At 43.8% G+C, this 21,924-nt stretch overlaps 1 protein-coding gene across 10 annotated transcripts in view; it reads left to right on the forward strand.

The window, feature by feature from the left end:
* Positions 1-21,924, forward strand: part of LOC132910266 (dystrophin, isoforms A/C/F/G/H) — a 455,671-nt gene that overhangs the window by 91,878 nt on the left and 341,869 nt on the right. For all 10 annotated transcript variants that reach the window (XM_060965815.1, XM_060965814.1, XM_060965813.1 and 7 more), the window contains one exon: positions 11,478-11,583. In XM_060965815.1, the coding sequence (XP_060821798.1) occupies positions 11,478-11,583 (106 nt within the window). The remainder of the gene's footprint in view (positions 1-11,477; positions 11,584-21,924) is intronic.

Consider the following 21,924-nt stretch of genomic DNA (forward strand, 5'->3'; position numbering starts at 1 on the left):
ATTGCTGCGTCTGTTTTGGGGATGGTTTAAAGCGCTTACTAAACGGCACCCTCTGTACGCGAATTTTGTGCCCCGTAGGCTTTATACCCCGTAAGCCATGGAGGAGAGGACGATACACACACACACACACACACACACACACACACACACACACACACACACACACACACACACACACACACACACACACACACACACACACACACACACACACACACACACACACACACATGTATATACATACATACATAAGTATATAAAAATATATGTATATATGTAACGCTATTATATATATATATATATATATATATATATATATATATATGTATGTATGTATGTATATAATACCGTTTCCTAGCTACCACAGATGCCCATGAAGCTGCGAATTTCAGTCAGTTTCTCGGCGGGCTTCCATCGAAATACTCGCGCTGGAAAATCATACGGCCATGTTTTATTAACCAGTAAAATTTTGATTATTCGTCAGTCGTGCTATTTGGTTCCACGTTTCGTCGTGCCCTATTCTCTCTTTCGTAAAGCTGTTCATTTTCCCTGAATATATTTCTCGTGGCATTTTGCGTTTCTGCATAGATTGATTACGTTCGTTCGTTGGTTTAATAAACGTAAGAGCATTTACATCAACGACGAGTATATGAACGAAGAGGCAACGATCGATCGCAACGAGACTGCATTGCGCGACGAATCGAACTGAACAGTCCGCTGAAAAATTCAGAAATCACCGACAGTTTCAAGATTTTTCGAAACCGCGATCGTTTCCGAATAAACACTCGTCGTTGGAGCCTACCGTGGTTTTAATTAATTCGACGACGCAATCGTGTACCGGTGCTGGTAAACTATTTACACGATATAATATCAAATTAACGCTCTGCTTTATCGTTACGCGCACCGGTGCTCGTTGCTCGAAATCGTTAAACCGTCTTTCTGATTAATTTACATTCCGCGTATATACGTACCGGGTGAACGAATGGAGAACGGCGCGCAGCTATCCGAAAAAGAAACAGGCCACGAAACTGTTCGTATCGGCGCGTTCGTTATGCTTGCATTAATGAGGAATTGGCGTGGTAATTGTCGGGGCCACGGATAACCGAAGTTGCCGCGCTAATTTGGCAATCGCTAACGAACCTCTCCGACGAATCTCGTCTCTTGCTTTTCTCACGGCGTGGCGTGCAACAACGCAACGCGTAGTTTAGTTATCGGCGCGTGAATCCGATAATGTGATTTTGACGAGAGGGCGCCAATGAAATTTCGCCGACGATGCGGCCAACGAAATATGTAGCAAACGAAACGAAAATCGATACAGCCTGCTGGCCGGCTCGCTGCTCCTCCTCTTTGCCGCGCTCTGTTCCTCGTGCTCTTCTTCGTCTCTTCGTCTCATCGCGAATGGATGCGGTGAAACGAATCGCAACCGCTCTACTCGGCCTCCTTTCCACCAGATAAGAAGGATCGTGGCTGATTTTCCCGTTGTTTCGATCGTTTTTATTCGTCGCGCGCTTAAATCGCGAAAGAAGAATCATTTTTCTCCTTTTAATCGAATTACGCGGACGAGTTGGTTTAGTCCCAACAGCGAGTTCTAATTTCGTTCGAAAGGATTTAAGGATCGATTTGCCCCTTCTGTTCTTCGACTCGTTATCGATGATTAATGGTTTTGTATCTGGTCGAAATTCAGTGGAATACGCGCCGATAGAAAAACGACGATCCGATTGGCCGATTTATTTCTCGATTCTTAGTATAATTTCTTATCATTAGATTTTGTTATCTATAACATTTTCATTATCTGGCGATATCGCGTCTAGTTTGCATTTATTTTTAATCAGCTTGAATATTCCTTTTCATAAACTGGCGAGTTAACATCCGCGTTTAATTTCATGCATCAAACTTCCTGATCCGAGAGCATTTCGTTTAAACGGTTAATCAAAAACGATTCGATTCGATAACGCGCGCAAAACCGCGCTCGGATAATCTGTATAGAATAATTTATCTGGAATATCGTATAATTATTGTCCGGTTAAATTCGATTAGAACAGCGTCGGTCGGATGATTAAGTTAATATCCGTTTCATGGAATATCGATAGCGAGGAAATTTACATGTTCAACCTACTATTCGAACTTATCTATTATCCAGAAGAAATTCAAATTGATCTCGTCATCGTTGCGTCATTGGGTTCGATATCCACCCTTCGAATATCCTCCAATTTCCCATCGCTCTATGCCTGTCTTGTCGGTACTCGTTTAAAAGTTTTGACATTGCGGTAAGCCGCATTATCCGTTACCTCGACCGGTCCCGCAGAGGCCCACGCAGTTTGACTGGCTGACAGTCAGCGGTTTGACGTGTCTCGTCATTTCGAGTTCCCTCGCAGCGAAAGGGGATTTCTTCCTTCTAATATTCGAACCGCTCTGCTTTGTCGTGTTTCCAAATCTAATCGTAAAATTGCCTGTAACACGGCAAATTAGAAAATAAACAAAGATATCCACCGAGACGCGATCGTCACTTTGCAGCTACGTTTCTCGCTTCCGCAGCTTCGTACAAGTTGCCCCGAAATGACCACGTATCGTCGATCGAGTACGCTAAGTTCAAAGCAAGGTTGAAATAACGATAAAACGCCAGATCCTTGTTCTTCGTCGTCGGTCATCGTAGGTCACTCGTTTTACCTTGAAAACGTCGCATATAGACATCGATGACCGAAGATTACACGAGACGAACGTAAACACGTCCTTCAGACTTCGTATCGCGAAAATGGGTTTTGTTCGCGACTTTTTGTTGACGACTACTGTCGAATTACAGCATTTTACGGTTCGAGCGTCCGTGGATTTACGGGAAGACGGTAGAGCAACGACAGCGAGGACGTTTTCGGACGCATTGCGATAAATTCGCGCGCGAAATATCAGTCGCGCGTGCTCACGGTGAAAGTGGCGCGTAAACGCACGGTGAAAACGACGGGGCCGCGCGTGATTCTCGTCCAACGATCCTAAAGGGGCGAGCACGAACTCGTGCGAGTTACGAAGGAGTTGGAAACGAACCTGCCCGCGTGAATAAACCAGAGGAGGATCGTTGTCTGGCTGAGAATACACAAGGATGCGCGGAACCGGAAAAGACCAGGCAGAATCGTTTCGTTAGCGTGTAAAGTGTGTGTAAGCGCGATGGATCGAAAGGAAGCACGACCAGGTAGCTCGAGTAGCTTCCCCGGGTGTACCAACACTCTACAACTTCGATTCAACGTAAGTACACGATTTATGCCTCGCATCCGAACGTCGAAGAACGCGAAAAAGGATGAGTCGCGACGATGAAATCGCAGCTGCCTGGCGTACTGATATTTGCTCGCATTTAACGGGCTTAATGACGGTGCCGGGTACGGGAATTTATCGCTGGCCTGCCTGCGCGACGTTGTTCCTCGACAGACGAGTAGGTAAAAGGAAACACGAGAGAATTACAGAGCTTAATATCAACCAGCGATTCGTAAAGTGGCAGCTGTTTTCTCTTGCTTCAGGACCGTCGTTTACTTCAGTCCCCAGGAATGAATGCAATTAAAAAATCGCGTTTCCCGTTCCCAGGCATTGCCCCGTAATCGCGTGAAGTTTCAAGAGGGTTGTTCTTCGGTTTTCTAATTTCGTTTGTTACCTTTAACGAGTTTAAAAGAAAGGCTTGCGCTGGCGAACATTGAAACGCATTTTACTTGCTAAATACACACTCAGCTGGTTCTACGAACTAAGTAACTAACTTTGCGTTAGAAGCGAATACGTCAAACAGACGACGTTCTATCAACGTGATACGAAAGCCGAGAGACGTAAAGATCTACTATGTAAACTAATGCGTAGAATTCTACGCGTTAAAGGGTGTATTCTAACCCAGCGAACGTCGTTTTTGTCTGGTTCCTTCTGATCTTCGCAGGTTCGAGGTCGGACGATCGACAAGCGAAATCTTCAAAGCGGAGACGGTTTCGTTTTAAGTCGAATCTATCGCGGAAACGAGGGCAGCGTTTTCTTTGATGCGGGTAAAACGAATTTCGCGCGAATATTGTCCGAGAAGGAACTCGGGGAACGCGTCCCTGGCCCGAGGTCGCGTTCTCCCGGGATAAATCCTACGGCCACGAATCCCGTTGCCCGATAATTTCGTTTTTTTCCCCTCTTTCCTCGTTGGTGCTCCGTTCGCTTCTTTACTGGCCGCAATGCAATAACATCGTTCCTCGGACCACTCTTTGACGTTACCCTCTTTTCTAACGGAGCCTCGGCGAACCGCTTTACCGGAAAAATAGAAAAGAAAATTAACGACGTCAGTGAAAATCTTCTTACCAAAAACCATGCCGGTTACACCGAGTTTTTTTTCTCCCTTCCCCGTTGTAGACGTTAGCTCCGGGTTAGAAGGATATCCTCTTTGTTACACCGTAATTCCTCTTTCTTTCGCCTGCCCCGCCCTCCCCCTCTCTCTTCACCTTCTTTATTTCCACCTCAACTTCTCGTTTTCTTCCTGCCTCTTTCTCACGACCTGGCTTCTACCCTTCACGCTCGCATGTTCCTCTCACTCGTTCTTCTCCTTCGTTCGTTGACCGTAAAAGTCTACGTAGACGAGTGTTGCTGGTTTTTCGGCCTCGTCGTATCCTCCTACAACGTAACTTTCTTACGCCACGTTCAAAGCCACGTCTCGTTATTCTCGCAACTTTGCGATCGTTAGTTCCGCTAGGAAGGGAAACTGCAAGAGAAACAGGCCGACTAGTACGTTTCCCCTCTCGGCGACGGTAATTTACGCTCGGGCCGCATTAATTATCGATCAATCCGTAAGCTGTTGAGCCCTGCTTGCTGGCGCGCTTACTGGCTGCTTGCTTGTAGGAATTCTTTTTATGGGTTAAACGATGTAACGGGATTCAAGGTTGATCGGAATGTAATCTCTCTACACCTATAAGATTTTGATAGCCGGAAAAAAGAAGAAGAAACTACGATGTTCGAGTTTTTGGTTGAGAGTTTCCATCGAGAATTTAAGGTAATACGACAGGCACTGTATCTAACGATAAAATAACGCCGATAGCTCTCGAAATTCTCTTTCTCTTTTTCTCAACAGTCTTATGCTTATATCGTGACAAAGACGCGTTTTCTTTCTTTTCTCGCGCAACACAGATTTTTCGCTCGATTCTCAAACGCTCGTCGTCCGCGTGAATTTCTGCTACCAACGCTGTGAATATTCGTATGGACGCGTTTCAGGATTAAAAAAAATTTGATAAAGGAAGCCTGCTACGGCAATTGCAGCCCGTAAATTGCGAGCGAAGCGGTGATCGTTTATAGCCAGCCAAGACACGTTTATGAATTATCTTTACGACCTGTGAAATTTGTGACACGACGTTTTATTTAATCGACCCGGGTGAGTTATGGGCCGTGACCTCGGCTGGCGTGCATATCGACTGTTCTCTCCGTAATCGTACACGGATTTCTGCCACGGCAGGATTTTGTCGACGGAAGGACACCACCAGGGCTTTTCACGAGATTCACAGAGATCAGAACGGTGTTTGTTAATATCGTTAAGTCCAGTTTTCGCTGACAAGACTGTACGCGACGGCTGTTCCTCCTCTGTTGCTTCACTGCCGTTTCCATTAACGAGACTAACGCGTACAACGTCGACATCGTCCCCTCTCCGCTTGCGGTACGGAATGCAGGTCTACGATGGTTCCTCTTTTTATTAAAAATGAGCCGTCACGTCGGTGCGATGATCGATCGACGGTTGGCCAAGTTCGCTGTTCACGATGTTCGCATAATTTATACGGAACAACGAAAAAAGTCCTCGTGTACTACGCTATTTCAATTTCCTCTGACAGTCTTGCGTGTCATCGGCTGCGTTGCGCCGTTTGCTGATTCCTGATTCTGGAATGACTATGGTCAGATGTTTTTCTAGACAAACCAAGTTAGTCCGATAAAACGTAGATAGATAGCACGCTTGAAATAATTTGTACGAGCAATAGTCTCCGAATACAAAGACGATCGATCGATCGAAAACTTTGATTTGAGACTTTGAGACCGTTAATTACATTGCGAGATTAAAAATATTGCGAGAGCAACTAAACGCAGAATTCGTAGCGCGTTTAGACTCTGGTCATCGCCTACGTAAAAGTCACGTGCGAACTTAACTGAGATTGAATTTGTTATGATGTAGTAAAATATTCTATGTACTAAAATATATTTGTCTTTTCAATGCTGAATCAATTTTCCATTTCTGGTATTGGTTTGTCCAAAGACTGGCAACTCATTCAAATCGTTTTATGCCACGATAACCTATCCTGTCCGCGACATTTCTCTATTTTAATTAGAACATTCCGCCTGCAAACCTTAAATTATCACGCATGGAAGAAAGGAGCATTTGTCGGTGGAACTCGCGTCCGCTGAGCGGCTGTTTCTCGTCCAGTAGAGCAGCCATACGATTAAACCGACGGTTTCCGTCGTGCTTGTTCTACGTTTCCCACGTCGTCCTTGCTCCACTTCCCATTGAGATCCCACATTGCTTTCATCAAGCGTCGGTCACGAACAAACGCCAGGCGATATTGCTTGCCGATATTTTTCACGCGTGACACTGTGCCCCGGTTTGTACCTGGCATAAGAAATCAAGGGGCAGCGTATATATGTTTTCGAGAGCGTTGCGCTGAATAATGCACCAACTGATCGAGTAAGTTTCCATACTTCGCAACGGATATTCAGATCTCGCGACACTGGTAATGGACGGTATTAGGAAGGCAGGCGTAGGACTCGTCGCTTATGAGAGAATATTTCATAGCTGGGAAAGTTATTCGAGGCGACTAGGGCGACTTTAACCGATCATTTGTCTTACGTCCGTTGGACGAGGAGTATTCTTTGCGCGGAAAGAGAGAATAAAAGCGCGGCTCTTCTTGCGATAAGACAGCATCCTCTTCGACCCATTCCGTCCTTTCAATTACCGTTTAATTGGATTCGAGGAAAAGACGTGTACGTCGGCTTTGCCCAGCGTGATTATTCGAGCGGAACTCGAGTTTGCCAGAGAGAATCGTTAGGAGATCGCTGTTATCTGGTCGATGCGCCGTACTTTGGCGTAGCCTGCTTTATTTAGCCTCTGCAGCGGAGAAAATAATGTCGATCTAGTTTCGCGTTGTTTTGAAGGAAAGTATACGCTCGGAAACTGTAGTCGACAGCGGGTCGGCGAAGGTACCGAGCAGATGAAACGATAACAGAGCGCTGTGGATGGCGAGAGTAAGCTATAACGAAAGAACGAATATGGAAGCGAACATTAGAAAATCAATGCAAGGTACACATTTCTGACGGACGAAGGACTTCGCGAGGGCCGCGAAATCAACGGACATCGTTTGCGTTGGCAAAACCGAGACAGTGTCAATTTTCATTTGCATAGTCGAACAAGCAGATTACGGCGGTTAGATATTACAGGGAACGAGCGAACGGTGGTACGCGTTTTGAAACGCGGTTTGTAACTGTTGGTCGAACGTTATCGCGCGTCGACTCGCGTCTTATCGGCGTATTGGCGCGGTGCGTTCTCGTTTCAAAGCGAAATTTCCTACGATTTAGCCACGTCGGCGACGCGCGTTAATTACTCAAGACTTATCTGGAGCAACATGCTGCCTGTTGTGCGCCAAGGACGGCCCAGGGAAATGCAATTACGCGTGTGTCTGAGCCCGCTGACTTTTCACACGTGTATCAACTTAATGGCGTAATAACGCTACGTAAAAAGGCAACTAACCGTGTCAAGGATGAACGATAATTCTCTTCTTTTAGGAAGAAACGAGGAAGATGAGGGCGAACTCGAGAGTCGAGACAGACTCGTTGATGCCGGAGAAGCGTATTATGACATTTTTTCCTCTTTCCTCGTTTCCTTTTTTCTTCTCGTTTCGCGAACATTAGTTAAGATTACATTCGTGTTGTGCCTCGTTCGTAACGTGCACCGCTAAAAAAACGCAGGAAATGAAAAGAGAGAGAGGGACGAGAGAGGTGAATAAAATATAGAGAAAAAGCGTAGCTGGAAGTGCAGCCAGTCCGTTGACTGAGCGGATTAAAATGGACGCGACAGGAGGTGCTGTGAATATCACTTTTCCAGCGTGAACGATAACATTCAGAATGTTCGAGGCCACCGGGTATCTATTGAAATTCCCGCGACTCCTGTTTCAACGGATCAAATCCTACGGGTTTTCCATTTGTTACCACTGGCAGACGAGAATGTGACAACCTACTGCCCGCTACCTTTTCAACGAATTGGAACGTAACGTTCTATCAAACTATGGTTACCCTTTCGATCCAACGTCGACGATATCTCTTTCGTTCGGAGAAGCATCCAAGAATATCGAAATAGGACGAAGGATCGTGTGATGGGTATTAAAGATGATTAACGTGGACTAGAATGACGAATGCGATACACCTCGCCAAGAGTATCGACGCGAGTACAGAATCGTGTAACGCACCGTCAAAGTTTTCCCACGTTCGTACGAGTATGCGTTATTCCGTGAAAAATAAAAAAACTCGGAACTCGAGAATTCGAGAGGCCTGGAAATTGAGAACTCGACGACTATAAAAATTTATATTCGGCCCACTCTAGAATCACTCTAAAAATCGGAGATTCGACAACTCTAAAATTAGAAAAATTGCGAGTCGGGGAACTCTAGAATATCGGAGAACTCGCGAGGAATTCGGAAATTCCAGATCCTTAGAACTCTAGAGATCGCGAATTGAAATTCTCGATAATACCACGACCTAAGGATTTATGAATGAACTCCAGGAAAACACATGATTCATTGATTCAACTGCATTGTGCAACACTGCGATACATAGAAAATGACCGTGTACTCACTGTCACCGCGGTATGTCGGAATAACAACAACGTTGTTTCGTTACGCGGGCAAAGTACGTCCGCGTAAAGTTCGACTGCGCACATGTCCTTGTCGTCGCTCTGTTCGCGCCACTCGACCCATAAATCGCGTTGCATTTTCACGTGGTATTAGTACAGTTCGTTTCACGCATGACGAAGTCGCCGTTATCCAACGTCTATGGGGAGCACTCTCGTCTTTAACTTTGTATCTACATAACGACGCGATGCATCACCATACATTATACTGGACGTCTGGTGGTTTCCATATTTTCCTAGTCCCGTCGAGCTTTCTTGAGCCTCGCTTCCTCCGTATATCGGCGAGTTTTCCATGCCGCCAGTGACACGGAAGTAACGCACGATCGATTACACGCGAGGCTTATAAATAACTTCGTTTGTGTGTGGTTGCACGATGCTCGGATTAAAAACGGAAGATCGATCTTCTTAAAGAATATCCGAGCTCGCGGATAGCGAAGCGATCGATTAATCGAATGCTTTAATCAGAGATTATTACGATCACGGAATCGAAAGTTAACGAAGAAATCGATTTCAATTATATCGGCGATCGAGTAACAATTTAACTCGTACTCTCCGATAAATAAATTATCAACAAAATGTATCTGTTTGGTATAAAATGCTGATTCGTAATCCATCAAAGAGCACGTTGGATAATTTGACTATTCGTCTCGATAGAAATTTAAAAAAGAGAATCATCTATCGATGAAAGGAAAGAAAACGGATTACCAAGATTAACCGAGTAATCCGGGTCGATCTGGTTAATTCGACGACACGTAGCCAGCAAAGAGTCGGTTCAGCATCGAGCGAAATTGGACGAGCCTGACCGATAATAAAAAGCGCTCTCCTCGGGGACTATTAAGATATTCGATATATCGATCGTCGTTTAAATCGTTCCTTTCGTTGATTTTATAACTAAATTTGACGATACACCACGCCATACAGTACGTGCACGCGGTGTTGTTCCAACCTGGTCGAGCTAAGAGATTCGCTAACGAGGCGAATGAATAATTTGAATTCCTGCTTTTCCATGGCTGGTAATCGGTCCATAATTCATCTGAATTCCACTCTCATCGTGCAGTTCACCGTTACCAACGGAAGGAAACGTAATGACGTTAAATGAACAGCGTTCCCTTTTCGCGGAACGGAGGGAGGTTGAACGTTTCACGGTTAGTCGACCATAGGAAAATTAATTTGATCGTTAGGCGAGAACGCGAGAACAGGATTAGAATTCGGTGTAGTGAAGCGCGAGGCAGCCGGTCGTTCGGCTTGTCCTTTTATCTCGGCCTGGCGCAGATTAGCAAGACTTAACACGGTTATTGTTTTCGTAATCCGCAGAGCACCTCTGGTTCGGTAAACATTTTCCTTTGAATACGCCACCGTGACTTTCTTCTTCGAACGTTCGCACTCTCTTTTACCTTTCTTCTTCCTTAACTCTTCTTTCGTATTCCTTTTATGCGTGATGAACGAGACGTTTAATAGAACGCGAACGTTGAACGCGAGTGACGAGAATATCGTACCTGTCAACGGGAAATAAGTACGTACATACATTGATCGAAGCTGACGCACGGTGTACTAGAAAATCACAAAGGCGAATTTCTTCGGGTCTTGTTACGCGTAAGGTACAGGAGAAAGCTCTGAGCTTTTCGTTGCTCCTTCCAGCGTACACGCTTATTTGCATATTTTATTCAGAGATTGTCGTCTAGCTTTATCACGCTAGAAAAAATTTGCTTGCAGCAACGAACATCGTGATTAGCAACATTTTTATCTTAAAGCTATACCTTTTACATTATCTATGATTTTTCAGACGAATCTAATTATCTTTTATCGTGCGCCACTTTTATTTACATTCGCGGGAAAATGTCTCTTGCGTCGCTGTTCGATCCCATTACATTAATTTATATTTTTAATTATCTTAAAATATACCCGTTTCTGGTCACGTTTTCTGTTTGAAAGGTTTTGACGTTCGTTCGTTATTGTTCGATGTTTACCCTTTCGCATCGAGAAGTAACAACGATGCGAGTAAGTCATCTGCATTTGTATCTTCCATCGAATATAAAGCGACAAGTTTTAATTAGTTGTCGTTTCGCGTGATTTTATTACGCGGCATAATTACACGGGATGACAGGGCCGGGTAATAATACGCGTTTCGTTCGCAATATGCTAATTAAGTTTTCAAAAAGCCTGGGCCCCGTGCTTGTAACAATGGACTGCGAAAATGGTAGCTCGGTTTCTAGGATGTCTACGACCGATCGATAGGCCCGTGTAGCAGAAAGCAGCTACAACGAAGAGGCAGAAACAGGTGATCGACCCGAAGCTTTCGCGGAACGTTTGATGGAAAGGTTTTCGCTTCGCCGATATTTCTGAATATTTTTTCTCCTTTCTGGATAAAAGTTCCGCGAAAAAACGTTTCATAAAATAAAAATCCGAACCTGTCGTTGCGTTCCGACTCGTCGACGATTTTAACAGCTAATTGTCGAATGTTTTTGAAATTCGTAGATCGCCGAGGAAGTAAATAAAACCGAGGAAACAAGGCTGTTTTACTTTAATACGTAGGAAATTTTGAAAATCGTAGGTATAACGTTTTAAAGGCGATATTAATCCACGAACGTCTGGTTTGCTTGCGCAGGATGTCCTACGAGAGTTGGGACAGAAAAAGCCACAGCTGGACGAGCTGGTGCACACCGCGGAAGCGCTGCGTGCGGACACCAATAGACAGCAAGTGCACGGCAAAGGTAAGTTCATTCTCTTTTCCCCCGTTTCAACCCGTTTCGGCTTTCAGAAATTTTTATTTCGCGTTTCCATTTAATTCGACTCGCTCCAACCTAATTCCCGTTACGCGGTTATTCACAGCTTACAATTCCCAAGTATTTCGAATTACGAGCGCTATTCGTTAGGACAGGTGATAATTTATTACCAGTTAAATCGTGAAATGAACGTAGGACGAGATTCGTAATGAGAATATCGTCATCGCGGAAGATCGATATCCGTATCGATAGCCAACGACCTTAATAAGTTTTTGTCGTCGCAATTGATAAGGGTGCACGGTTACTGCTTGCCAAGCACTTTTCAGGCCTCGGCAAATTTCAGAAGTTTAATTATCGGCTTTGATTGTTCGACCAAAGCTTGTAATAAATTGAACCATCTGTTCCGTGGGACAGCTACTTATTATACGAAGTATCTTGCTCCAAGCCGTTCTTTTCAATCGTTTCTTACGTCCGATTGAACGGATCGCGTGCAAAGGATTTCTCCTCTGTCAGCGGTGTTCTTATGAAATCGTCAATTTGTCTTTTCTTCTACCTGCAACTTGATTCCGTAATAAGTGATCCGAACGTCATCCCAATGACATTGTAGGAATATCAGGTTATAGATAGCTCTTACTCGTGAAATATAAAATAAAGCAAAATAATTTACTCTCGTTTAACACTTTGACGGTCGTTCTACGCCTTCGCTTTGGTCGACTACCGTCGCGTTTATGAGACTTCACTTTCTTTTTTTAAATTTAATCGGCACTTGAAAGCGAGGCAAATAATTTCTATGTTCGATAGAGCTCTATCGAAGCGAAACGATTTACGAATGCACTGAAAAGACCAACAATTTGCGAGTCTAATGATCCGGCGAAAACGAATGCTCAGGAAATGATTATAATCCCGCTTGTGGGGGCAATCGGTAAATAAACAAATAAATTCATACAATCACAGCGACCACAGTCATATAATAACAGTGCTCGAAGCAATCAACGGCAAAGCATTGACGCGATTTCATTTTCTCAAGACACATTCTTCGACTCTTAAAGATCTCACACGCAATCGACTTTCTACGTGGCATCGAGCATCGAGCTGATCCAACGGCGCGAGTTCTTCGGATCGTTCCACGTGCGTTTCCCATACCGTAACGCTGGTACTCGATTCTCGATCACTCGACAAGCATCGACTGCCGAATATTTTCTCAACGGTAATTCCAGCCGTTAATTGACGACTCTTTGGACTATTCGGGTGGATTGGAAATTAGCTCGGCTAACCGTTTGGGGCGAAGCGAGGGATCCGATTGATTTGGAAACTTTTTAAATCCCCGCGAATCTGGCGCGGATTGACGCAATAGAGGGTCGAGCGCGGAGATTAACGGCGATGCCGTTAATTGTTTCAAGAGCCCTGGAAAACTCTCTCTCCCGCCGATGTCGCATTGTTCCTTCTATATTAGCGTGCCGGTACTTGTCAGTCCCGTCTGGTACTGCGCCCGTGCATTATAGCCAGACGATTCTTTCGTCCATTGTTTTCAGCAGGCCGCCCACTCTGCGTGAAATAGGGAAGAAAGGGTTCGCATACCGGGCGTATCAACCAGTTGGTTCCCGTCTCTTGCGTTATGAGTCGCAAGCTACGTCTCTCCTTCGGCATTCTTATTAATCGCACCTGCGCCCCCCTTTACCATATTTCACGCTATTAAACGTCTTGGTTTCGCGTGAGTATCAGAATTACGAGAATCATGGACGTTGACGCAAATTCGTGTCTTTCGTAGTTACAAGAAAGTACTAACGAACCCAGCGTCTTTTCTTTCTTTTATATCTATATTTCGTTGATACGTTTTTGTTTCGATAAGTTTTATATGTACGCGCAAACATTCGCAGTATGGCAATCGTATACATCGTTTCCATGGAATCGGTGAATTTTTCGTCCAACTGCATTAATAATTGCACGACGTCGATGAATAATACGGTAGAGATCGAAGAAATTCTTATTCCTCGATATAAAGTATGCAACACCGTGCAATAATAATAGGACGATCTAGTACAATTCGAATGGACAGGAAAGAAGAAGATTCGCTGTCGTGACACTACTTCATATCCTTGTAAAGACTCTACTTCGTATGAAACTTGCGGCATCGAGGTGAAAACTTGTAATTCGTCTGTCTTTAACTTGATCGGAACGTATATAGTGGAAGAGAAATTGTGCGTCCAAAGTTGGCCAAGTTTATCGTTCGGTGGTACGTAGAAAAATAAAAAGGTGACCGTTTTATCGATCTAAAAATCGCTCGTACTCGCAAGCTGTCGGTTTACGGGTAGCGGCCCGATGTCTGGTTTTCCGTCTTGGCTGGCGTGCACGTGCCTCCTCGAGATTGAACCGATGCTGAAGTGGCTCGACACGGCAACCTCGGGTATATCGAAAGGCGGCCGTATTTCGGCCAACCTCTCCACAGCAGATTTTTCATAACGGTCACGTTATCAAACCGCGGCAAATGCCCACCTAGTCTGAAGTGCTGCTGTTCCCTCGCAGCCTTTAATTACCAGCACGAAACACTGACATGCTAACGCTCTCGCGTTTCACCGCCATTTCTTCTATGCATCCCCTGCATTATACGCTCGAATTGTTCCGTGCCTTCTTCTACTTTGTTTCTACGTAGAAACGCGTCTCTAACTTTTTATATTGTACGTTCGACCACTAACCACGTGTATCTCGTTCCTCGTACATAGGAAATTGGATAAAGCAACAAATCGGATATTACGATTTCTTTGTAATTAAAAGTAAATCAAAAATATTCCATTGCTGATGCACCGATTTACATTACCATTCGACGTTGCGAGTATTCGAATATAAGGCAAATACGATAGCTCCGATTAGCGAAGATTCCACTTGAAATCTATTAAACGTCGTCCTCTCGTTTCTCGTTCGTTCGGAGAAAAGAAATACGCGAGGAACGTCCGATGTTATCGTCAAAAGTTAACCGTGCAAAAACTACTTCATGAAACATTCAGAGTTCCCTTCTACTTTACGTAAACGTTTCCTATCTCCGCGTAAAATTACCGTGGAATCTTTTCGAAGGCTCCAAAGTGCATCGAAGCTAACGTTTCAGCCAGAAAGTATCGCTTCGTCTTAAAGTACAATGGTCGTTCAGATTCTCATATCGCGTACCAGTTTATTTCTCAGACAGATGTACGTGGATGAATGCAATCGGCTGATATATACGTGGCGTTGATTCTTTTTCCGGCGGATTTCGTATTCGTCGCTGATACTTTCGTGACTATCGACGAGTAACGCACCAGAGGGAGACGAAAAACGATAGAAAATGTCTCTAGATAAGCCATTGTTCCTGCTTTTATCCCGACGGTTACGTACAGTCAACGATGCAACTTTCTTTGAGGGAAATTCCACGCATTGTCTTGAATCGTGTCGCGAAACTGGCGTCGCTTGATCGAATACCTGATCTCCTTCGGCATTGTTGCCAAAACTCTCGCTTGCGGAATTAAATTCTTCCGTGTCGTTGATTAAAAGCCTGTATTAGCTGGATAGGGTGGCAGATTCGGGTCTGTTTAAACCGAAAGGCAAATTAACTCCAGGTGTGAAATCGTTTCCGGGATTGAGTGTTCTAAGAGTGTAAAGCAACTCGCGATCGTTCGCCTCGAATATTTCCCGTCTAATAGCGAATATAGTTTCTGTCCTTCGTGCAAAATAATTATAACACGAGCTCGATTCATGATTATATGTAGAAAAAGAGATATCAATCGGATGATTCTAAAATTAAATAGAACTTCTGAAATTTTAGAACAGAGAGAAGAACTCTGTCAAATTCAAATTATCAACGATTTGAAATATTTATATCGTCGTCGTAATAGTTTCAAGATTACAGCGAAAGAAGGTCGCGTTTCCTAATTTTCGCAGAGGAACGCATTTAGAGTTCGTTGCGCTGTCAATCAATGTCGTATTACCAAAATTGTTCGATGAAACCGTACGTGTCGTTTTTCGTCCCTTTGAAACTTTCCAACTTACTTTTCAGCTATTCTTATCAAGAGACCCACAGCTTCGAAACTGTTTATTTTCTTTGTTACATTAAATATCGTATTAAACTCTCTCGTTTAATCGTACGGTTCGTTAAAATCGGAAAATCAATAGAAACGTGTCTATCACGCTCTCTCTGGCCGCGACCTTTACTTTATTATATTTGCAACTGCAATTTCCAATTCACGCAGCCTCCAAATCCGTGAAAGAGAAATAACAACAACGTCGATACGCGCATCCGTGTATTTACCAAAATTCACTCTGTACGGGATTCACTGGGCGTAACCATTCCATTTGCATAAACAGATTCCTACATATTCGAGCTGCTTCATACGGTAGATGGAAAATTGCGGATATATTAATAACAATTATACAAACGCGTTAACAGCTGGTCGGATCGTTTTCGGTTGACGATAATGCAGCACGGACGGTGCGTTCTCGAGGTCGGTTCGGAAGCCTCTCGGCATTGCATTCCTGCGTGCGGCTTTTGGGACACACATCCGTCGACCATGGCGATAGGACGGTGTGCGAGATAGCAACCGACTTGTACCCCAGGAATGAAGGCAAGAGCCACTTCAAAGCCGACAGCGTTTCTATGTACGCGTGTGTTCACCACGTGTGCACCACGATAGGACGAATACACGTGCACTGTGCACGCATCCCTCTGGCTATAAACCGTGCCAATAACGCACCCTATTCTTGTCGCGTTACGTAGTCGACGCATGCCCCTTACAAACGTTCTGGATTTTTAACATTACGACGCGAAAGAATATTTCAGGGAATTTTACGGTTGCGTAACGCGCAGTCTCCGGTGTCAAAGTCAATTTTCCGGTTTCACTTTTCCATATTTTTTCATCAAATCTACCGATAAAACTGCTTCGTTCGTTTTTACGCTGGTTCGTTAAAATTTTGTTGCTTCTGTGTTTGCTTAATTCCGGTTCAACGCCTTAGTCCGGTAGAGGGTAAAAAATGTTTTAACGTTAGTGCAAACAACCTTTTGCCCTTTTTTTACAGCTCAAAAGAAAGATTATCAGCTTCCTAAAAATACTTGTATTATATATTTGCAATATTTACGTTGACTATAGACAGGTGCTGAAAAAAATAATCGTGAAACGAAGGAGGTAGAAGAAATTGTACCAATATATCCGAAAGAGCCGATGTATTTTATTTTCCGAAAACGAGACACTAGAGGCGTTGATAGGCGAAAACCGCAACCTGTTGCGAGGAAGTCAGAACTTGGCATTCTCTTTATACGGATGATGTTTCATAATGGAGTCGATGAAGCAAGGCTCTGCTTCTTGGAAAGTACCCATTCGCTTCGCGAGCCAAGGGTTATTCAATTTTGACGACTCACCGAGTGGAAGAGTACGATTGACCTAACTTTTATGACGTCCCCTATGATTCGTTGAAAGATATTTCGCGTGATAAATGGTACATAGTACAAAAACCTTGCAAAAATCACACGCTTAGAAAAACACAAGATATAGTTGATAATAAAGCTATAGGAAGTAGAATATGGCATATATACGATGTTGTATTTTCCAAGTAAATATACAGAAGCGATTGATACCGAGTAAACACGTCCACTCGCCATCGATACCCATTTGTCCGTTATTGTCTTGTCCACTATCCTGATTAACCGAGTGTTTGTTCAATCTTTTCGGGCATAATAATCGTAATCTTTGTTCTCGCGGCAAATCAAACGCAAACGAGCAAGAGAAAGGAACAGAAAACGGAGTAGCAAACGCTATAAGATAATTTGCCCATCCACAAAGTTTGGCGCTTTTCCTCTCCCTTCGAGCTATACGCAACGCGGACGAAACATTTTCGCTGTTCGAAACAACGACGTCTAACCGCGTGGAAGGCGTAAACACGAGCTGCAAATGGTAGGAAAACATCGTATTTTCCCTGGAAGCGCGATATCAATGTTGTTCGATCGGTAGACCCGTTTAATTGGAAGTTTCTTTCGTAAGTTTTTTAAGATTCAGAGTCGAACCTCCACGTGTCCACGTGTACTTTCCATAAGTTTCACTTACGGTTTATCCTTACTACTACAAATGCTGTTTCTCTCGTTCGTGCAGAAGTGGTTCACGTACTTTTCTGGACAAAACTTGCACGTATAAGGAACGGCTACCACACCACTTGGTCGTCTCGCCACTTCGCAATTACCCCGAATCTATGGCGACTTAAGAGCGTTGCATATCTCCCAAATTATACGTACTTTAGGTAACTTATTGCGACTAAAGTATCAGTACGCGTCCCGGCTTCTCGCCTAATTGCTTAATTATGTCAATTAATGGGGGAACGGCGGAGCTTGCCAGCTGTGTTTCGCTTCCTCTCAGAGGATGAAGTATGTCCGGAACGTTTCAGCCGCTGACACCCTTTCGCCTCGGGCTTTCGGGTAACGAGAGAAGAGCTCTTTGATTTTCAAGCAGGCAGTTTTGTTATTCGATACAGAACGTTAATTGTAAATTGTTAATTATTCGAGATACGTGGTTAGTTGGTTCCAAGTCTCGCGATTTCTTCCCTTTCCAGTTGTTTATTTACGTATTCGTCTTGTTTGTTTATAAACTTCTGTCTGTTTACGCCCTTGTTTCATTTTCTCTTATCAGATTTCTTTACCGTGATTTATTCCTCCCGTGTGATATAGCAGAATTTCAGCTTCGCGTGTTAAAGTCGATCTACCGGAGAAGGTGTACGAGAAAGTGTTAAGAGTGAAGATTAATAGATCGTCGAGGGATCAAGTTGAAGATCTAATCCCTTTGGTTTCAGCTACCGCTTTAGCGCTTTGGTTTCGAAATTCATTAAGCTACTCGGAATTACATAAATACGTCAAACGTTAGAAGCTTGTAAAACGTTTGCTCTATCCGTGTTTATAGCGAATCGGGAATCAAAGCAACTTTCAATTTTTCCCTTGAAATAGTTTCTTTAAATTAGTTGTTCAACCATCTTGATTAAAATTCCGTTCTCTATCGAAACCCTTTGGTCGACGATGACTACGCATTTCGAGACGTAAGAGCACTCTTTGCCAGACAAATAGGAACGCTTATTCCACGACAGAGGTGCGTTTTCTTCCGCTTTCGTTGCACGTTTCGCGGAGCATAGGAACTCGAGGGAAGAAAAAACCAGAGCGGAGAAGAAGCAGCCGCGACAAACATAATGGGAAATCGTTGATGGAGACGTTATACTTCCTCCATTACACAAGACGAGAGCGAAGTTGCTTAAGGACCGCGTCGCTGTTTGGCAAGATTGCTTTTTCTCTCTCGAAAAGGCTCGCTCCACCTCCGGCAGAAGACGAAGCTCCGTCGTTCCGTACATGGTCGAAGTTGTATTACGACATTAACGAGCTAATTGGATTTAAAAATACACCACGCGTCTCTCTCTTTCCTTGTTTTTGACACATTTTCTTCTTTGATGCCTCGCTAACTTTTGCGGTTTCCTGAACGACAAGCCATCGTATACAATGTAATTTGTGGCCGAGACTACATATTAGTTTGGGTTAAGGTGATTTCGCTGCAACCGCCGCTGCTGTTGTTCTTTCAGCCTGGAAAACATTACGTCGCACCTGTAATATTTAACGTTTAATGGCACCGATCGTAAAGAACGTTTTCGATAAGAATGGAAAATCTCGTTACAAACTCTGTCGTTTCGCGTCTTTTGTATTTCGAGATAAAAGCGGTAATTTGTGATTTATGAAGTGGTGCGAATATTAGGATTTTAAATCGTTTCTGTTCTTTTAAACTGGTCACGTTACACTCTTTACAAAAACATGGTTTCATTGATCTCTTGATCCATCCAACGCGTCCAACTTCGAATTGCTCGGCTTTGCTGGAAATCTCGTTCGATTCCCGGAGAATGTAGGTATTTTCAGTGGATCTCTGGCAGAAGGTGAGTCTTGGGTGATCTCGCGAACAAAAACACGATGGATTCACGTCGAGAGATCTGACTGGCCACGTAGTATCAGCCTCACGATTTATCCATTTGTCAGAAGCTGCGCCATTCAAACAGTTTCAAGATATCAGCTTCGAGAATTCAAAACGTCTTCGTGTAATCTGGCCGCATACGGAATGTTAGAAAATGCGAGACGAAAACTTTGCCAAGCTGCATCGTTTGCTGAGAGCAGCAGAAAATGTCCGATCGGCATAGGTTTTAGAATCAATCATCTCGATGTATCGAATTTCGTATCGCATTAATCGTATCGATATTTAAACGAAACCGTCTGACCAATCGTCCGAATCTTTTGCATATTTTGCGGCGAATGAAGAGACGACGTTGCGAGCTCGAAGCGAATGGTAAACGCATGATCGCCCCGAATTCGCAAATGTCAATTTCCCATCGAAATAGAAACATACAGGTGCAACATCTTTTGCGTCTTTAATGGGAAACGATCGACTTTACGATCTATCTTGATTGCACATTTTTGTACATCTCTCAGTGAGTATTACAAGCTCGCAAAGTCAAAGTAGATGCTCTTTCTGCATAAATCCTCGCTTTAAACTCCGTTAAGTTACTTCGGTCTTAAATATCTTCGTTTCTCGAGACAAAAGAGCGTAGAAGTATGAAACTTGGGAGCCGCTTTACGGAATGTCAGAGTCGATTCGCAGTTTTTCTAGCCGTATCACGGGATTCCATAGAAAAAGTGGTAGAGCTGAACGTGCACCGGTTCTATTCCCGTCACGTAGTAAATGCATCTGAGGCAATTTTACAGACGCGTCATCCGAGCATTTTCATTTTCGGAGCCCAAGTATTCCGGCATAACCGTTTCGTTGGTTGTCATAAATCATGGGTGTGTCTGACGTTTACACATCCTCGCACGCGCTCGTTTCCATGCAAGTATCTCGACGTGGCCTTGCCTTGGTCGTTGCATCGTTCGCTATAACTACTTTCCTACAACGAAATAAAAATCGTGTTTCGGCCCTGGCTAAGAAATTCGTATCTTTGGCGATACATTTTTGTTAACGTTTGCCAAGTAAATAGCGCGCGTATCAGTTACAAAATGAATCGGGATAGTTAATTTTCAAACTTTGTTTAAACGCTCGATGTGCAGCGAGAAATCACGGAAACGAAAGAAGAAGAGAAGAACGTCAACGGTTGGAAAAGACGTATGGTGGTATTTGAGGCGAGGGGGGAAAACCGACGGATCGCGAAACCTTTCTTCGATGGTACGTGCATCTTCGATCGAGGATATCTAGGATAAGATGCAGGATTTTTCTTTCTCCCTTTCTTCGTTTTTTCAACCGGCGTTCTTGTGGATCCGACTTTAATAATTCACGTCACGCAGTCTCCGATACGGCAGCCAAGGAAATACTCCTGGGGAATTTGCTTTCGGTACACGGGAATGGCTGCGTGTCGATATATTTTATTTACTGCCCCCTCCTCTCCCTTTTTCCATTGATTCCTCGTCACCGGCTGATCTATGGATTTTCCTCTGGCATTCTTCAACATCTGCTTCGAATCGCGTCGTTACGTCCATTCTTGTACATTTATCCGTACATCACCGAATCACCTCTCCCGACTAACGTTTTATGTTATTTTACGCAGCCAGGGAAAGGAGAAGACTGTAAAGCAACGTAAGCTCGTACACACCCTACCTATTCGTTCCTTTTCATAGCCTTCTCATTCCACGTCCCGCGATTGCTACTTATTCTTATTATGGAGATTGTTTCAACCAACAACCTGCGCCTTGGACGTTCCATTTTTGTCCATATATACTATGGTAAGGTTGTTCTCGCAGACAGTCGTAAATCGCTTATACGACGCAACATTTCTTACACTTTTTTTCAAACGAGAATAACAGAGTGAGCGTAGAAAGGATGAAAGAAAATATCTGCGAATAATCTTGATCTTTCATATTTCTTTGACGTATTTTCTCTAGTTTTTAAAAATTTATATCGATCTACGTCAGTTCTAGAATTTCTGTATTTTACGTTTCAAACTACGAGTAATTTCATTAATCTGCTAACTGTATCGATAACGGTTTGCTCCTGATAAACATACTTTGCGGTAGATTCAAAGGCACATCAGAACGGTATAAAAAAGCGAAGTCTTCCGAGAAAGCTTCTTTGCTCCCTATCCTTTGTTCCCCTGAAATAAGACTACCAACGAAAGTAGACAAATTCAAAGGAGGATAATTCCTTTCCTCCGGTAGACGACCCTAAAGTTTGTCGGGACGCGGGCCAAGGGGATCGAAATACCTCCGGAGTAAATGCACGTTGATTGGAAAAAGACTCGTCCGAATTGTTCGCAATGAGTTTCGTGGCAAAACAGAAGCATCGAGCGTAATGTTCGTTTAATTCGCGCGAAAAC

The sequence above is a fragment of the Bombus pascuorum genome, chromosome 9, assembly GCF_905332965.1.
Source record: "Bombus pascuorum chromosome 9, iyBomPasc1.1, whole genome shotgun sequence".
Taxonomy (NCBI): domain Eukaryota; kingdom Metazoa; phylum Arthropoda; class Insecta; order Hymenoptera; family Apidae; genus Bombus; species Bombus pascuorum.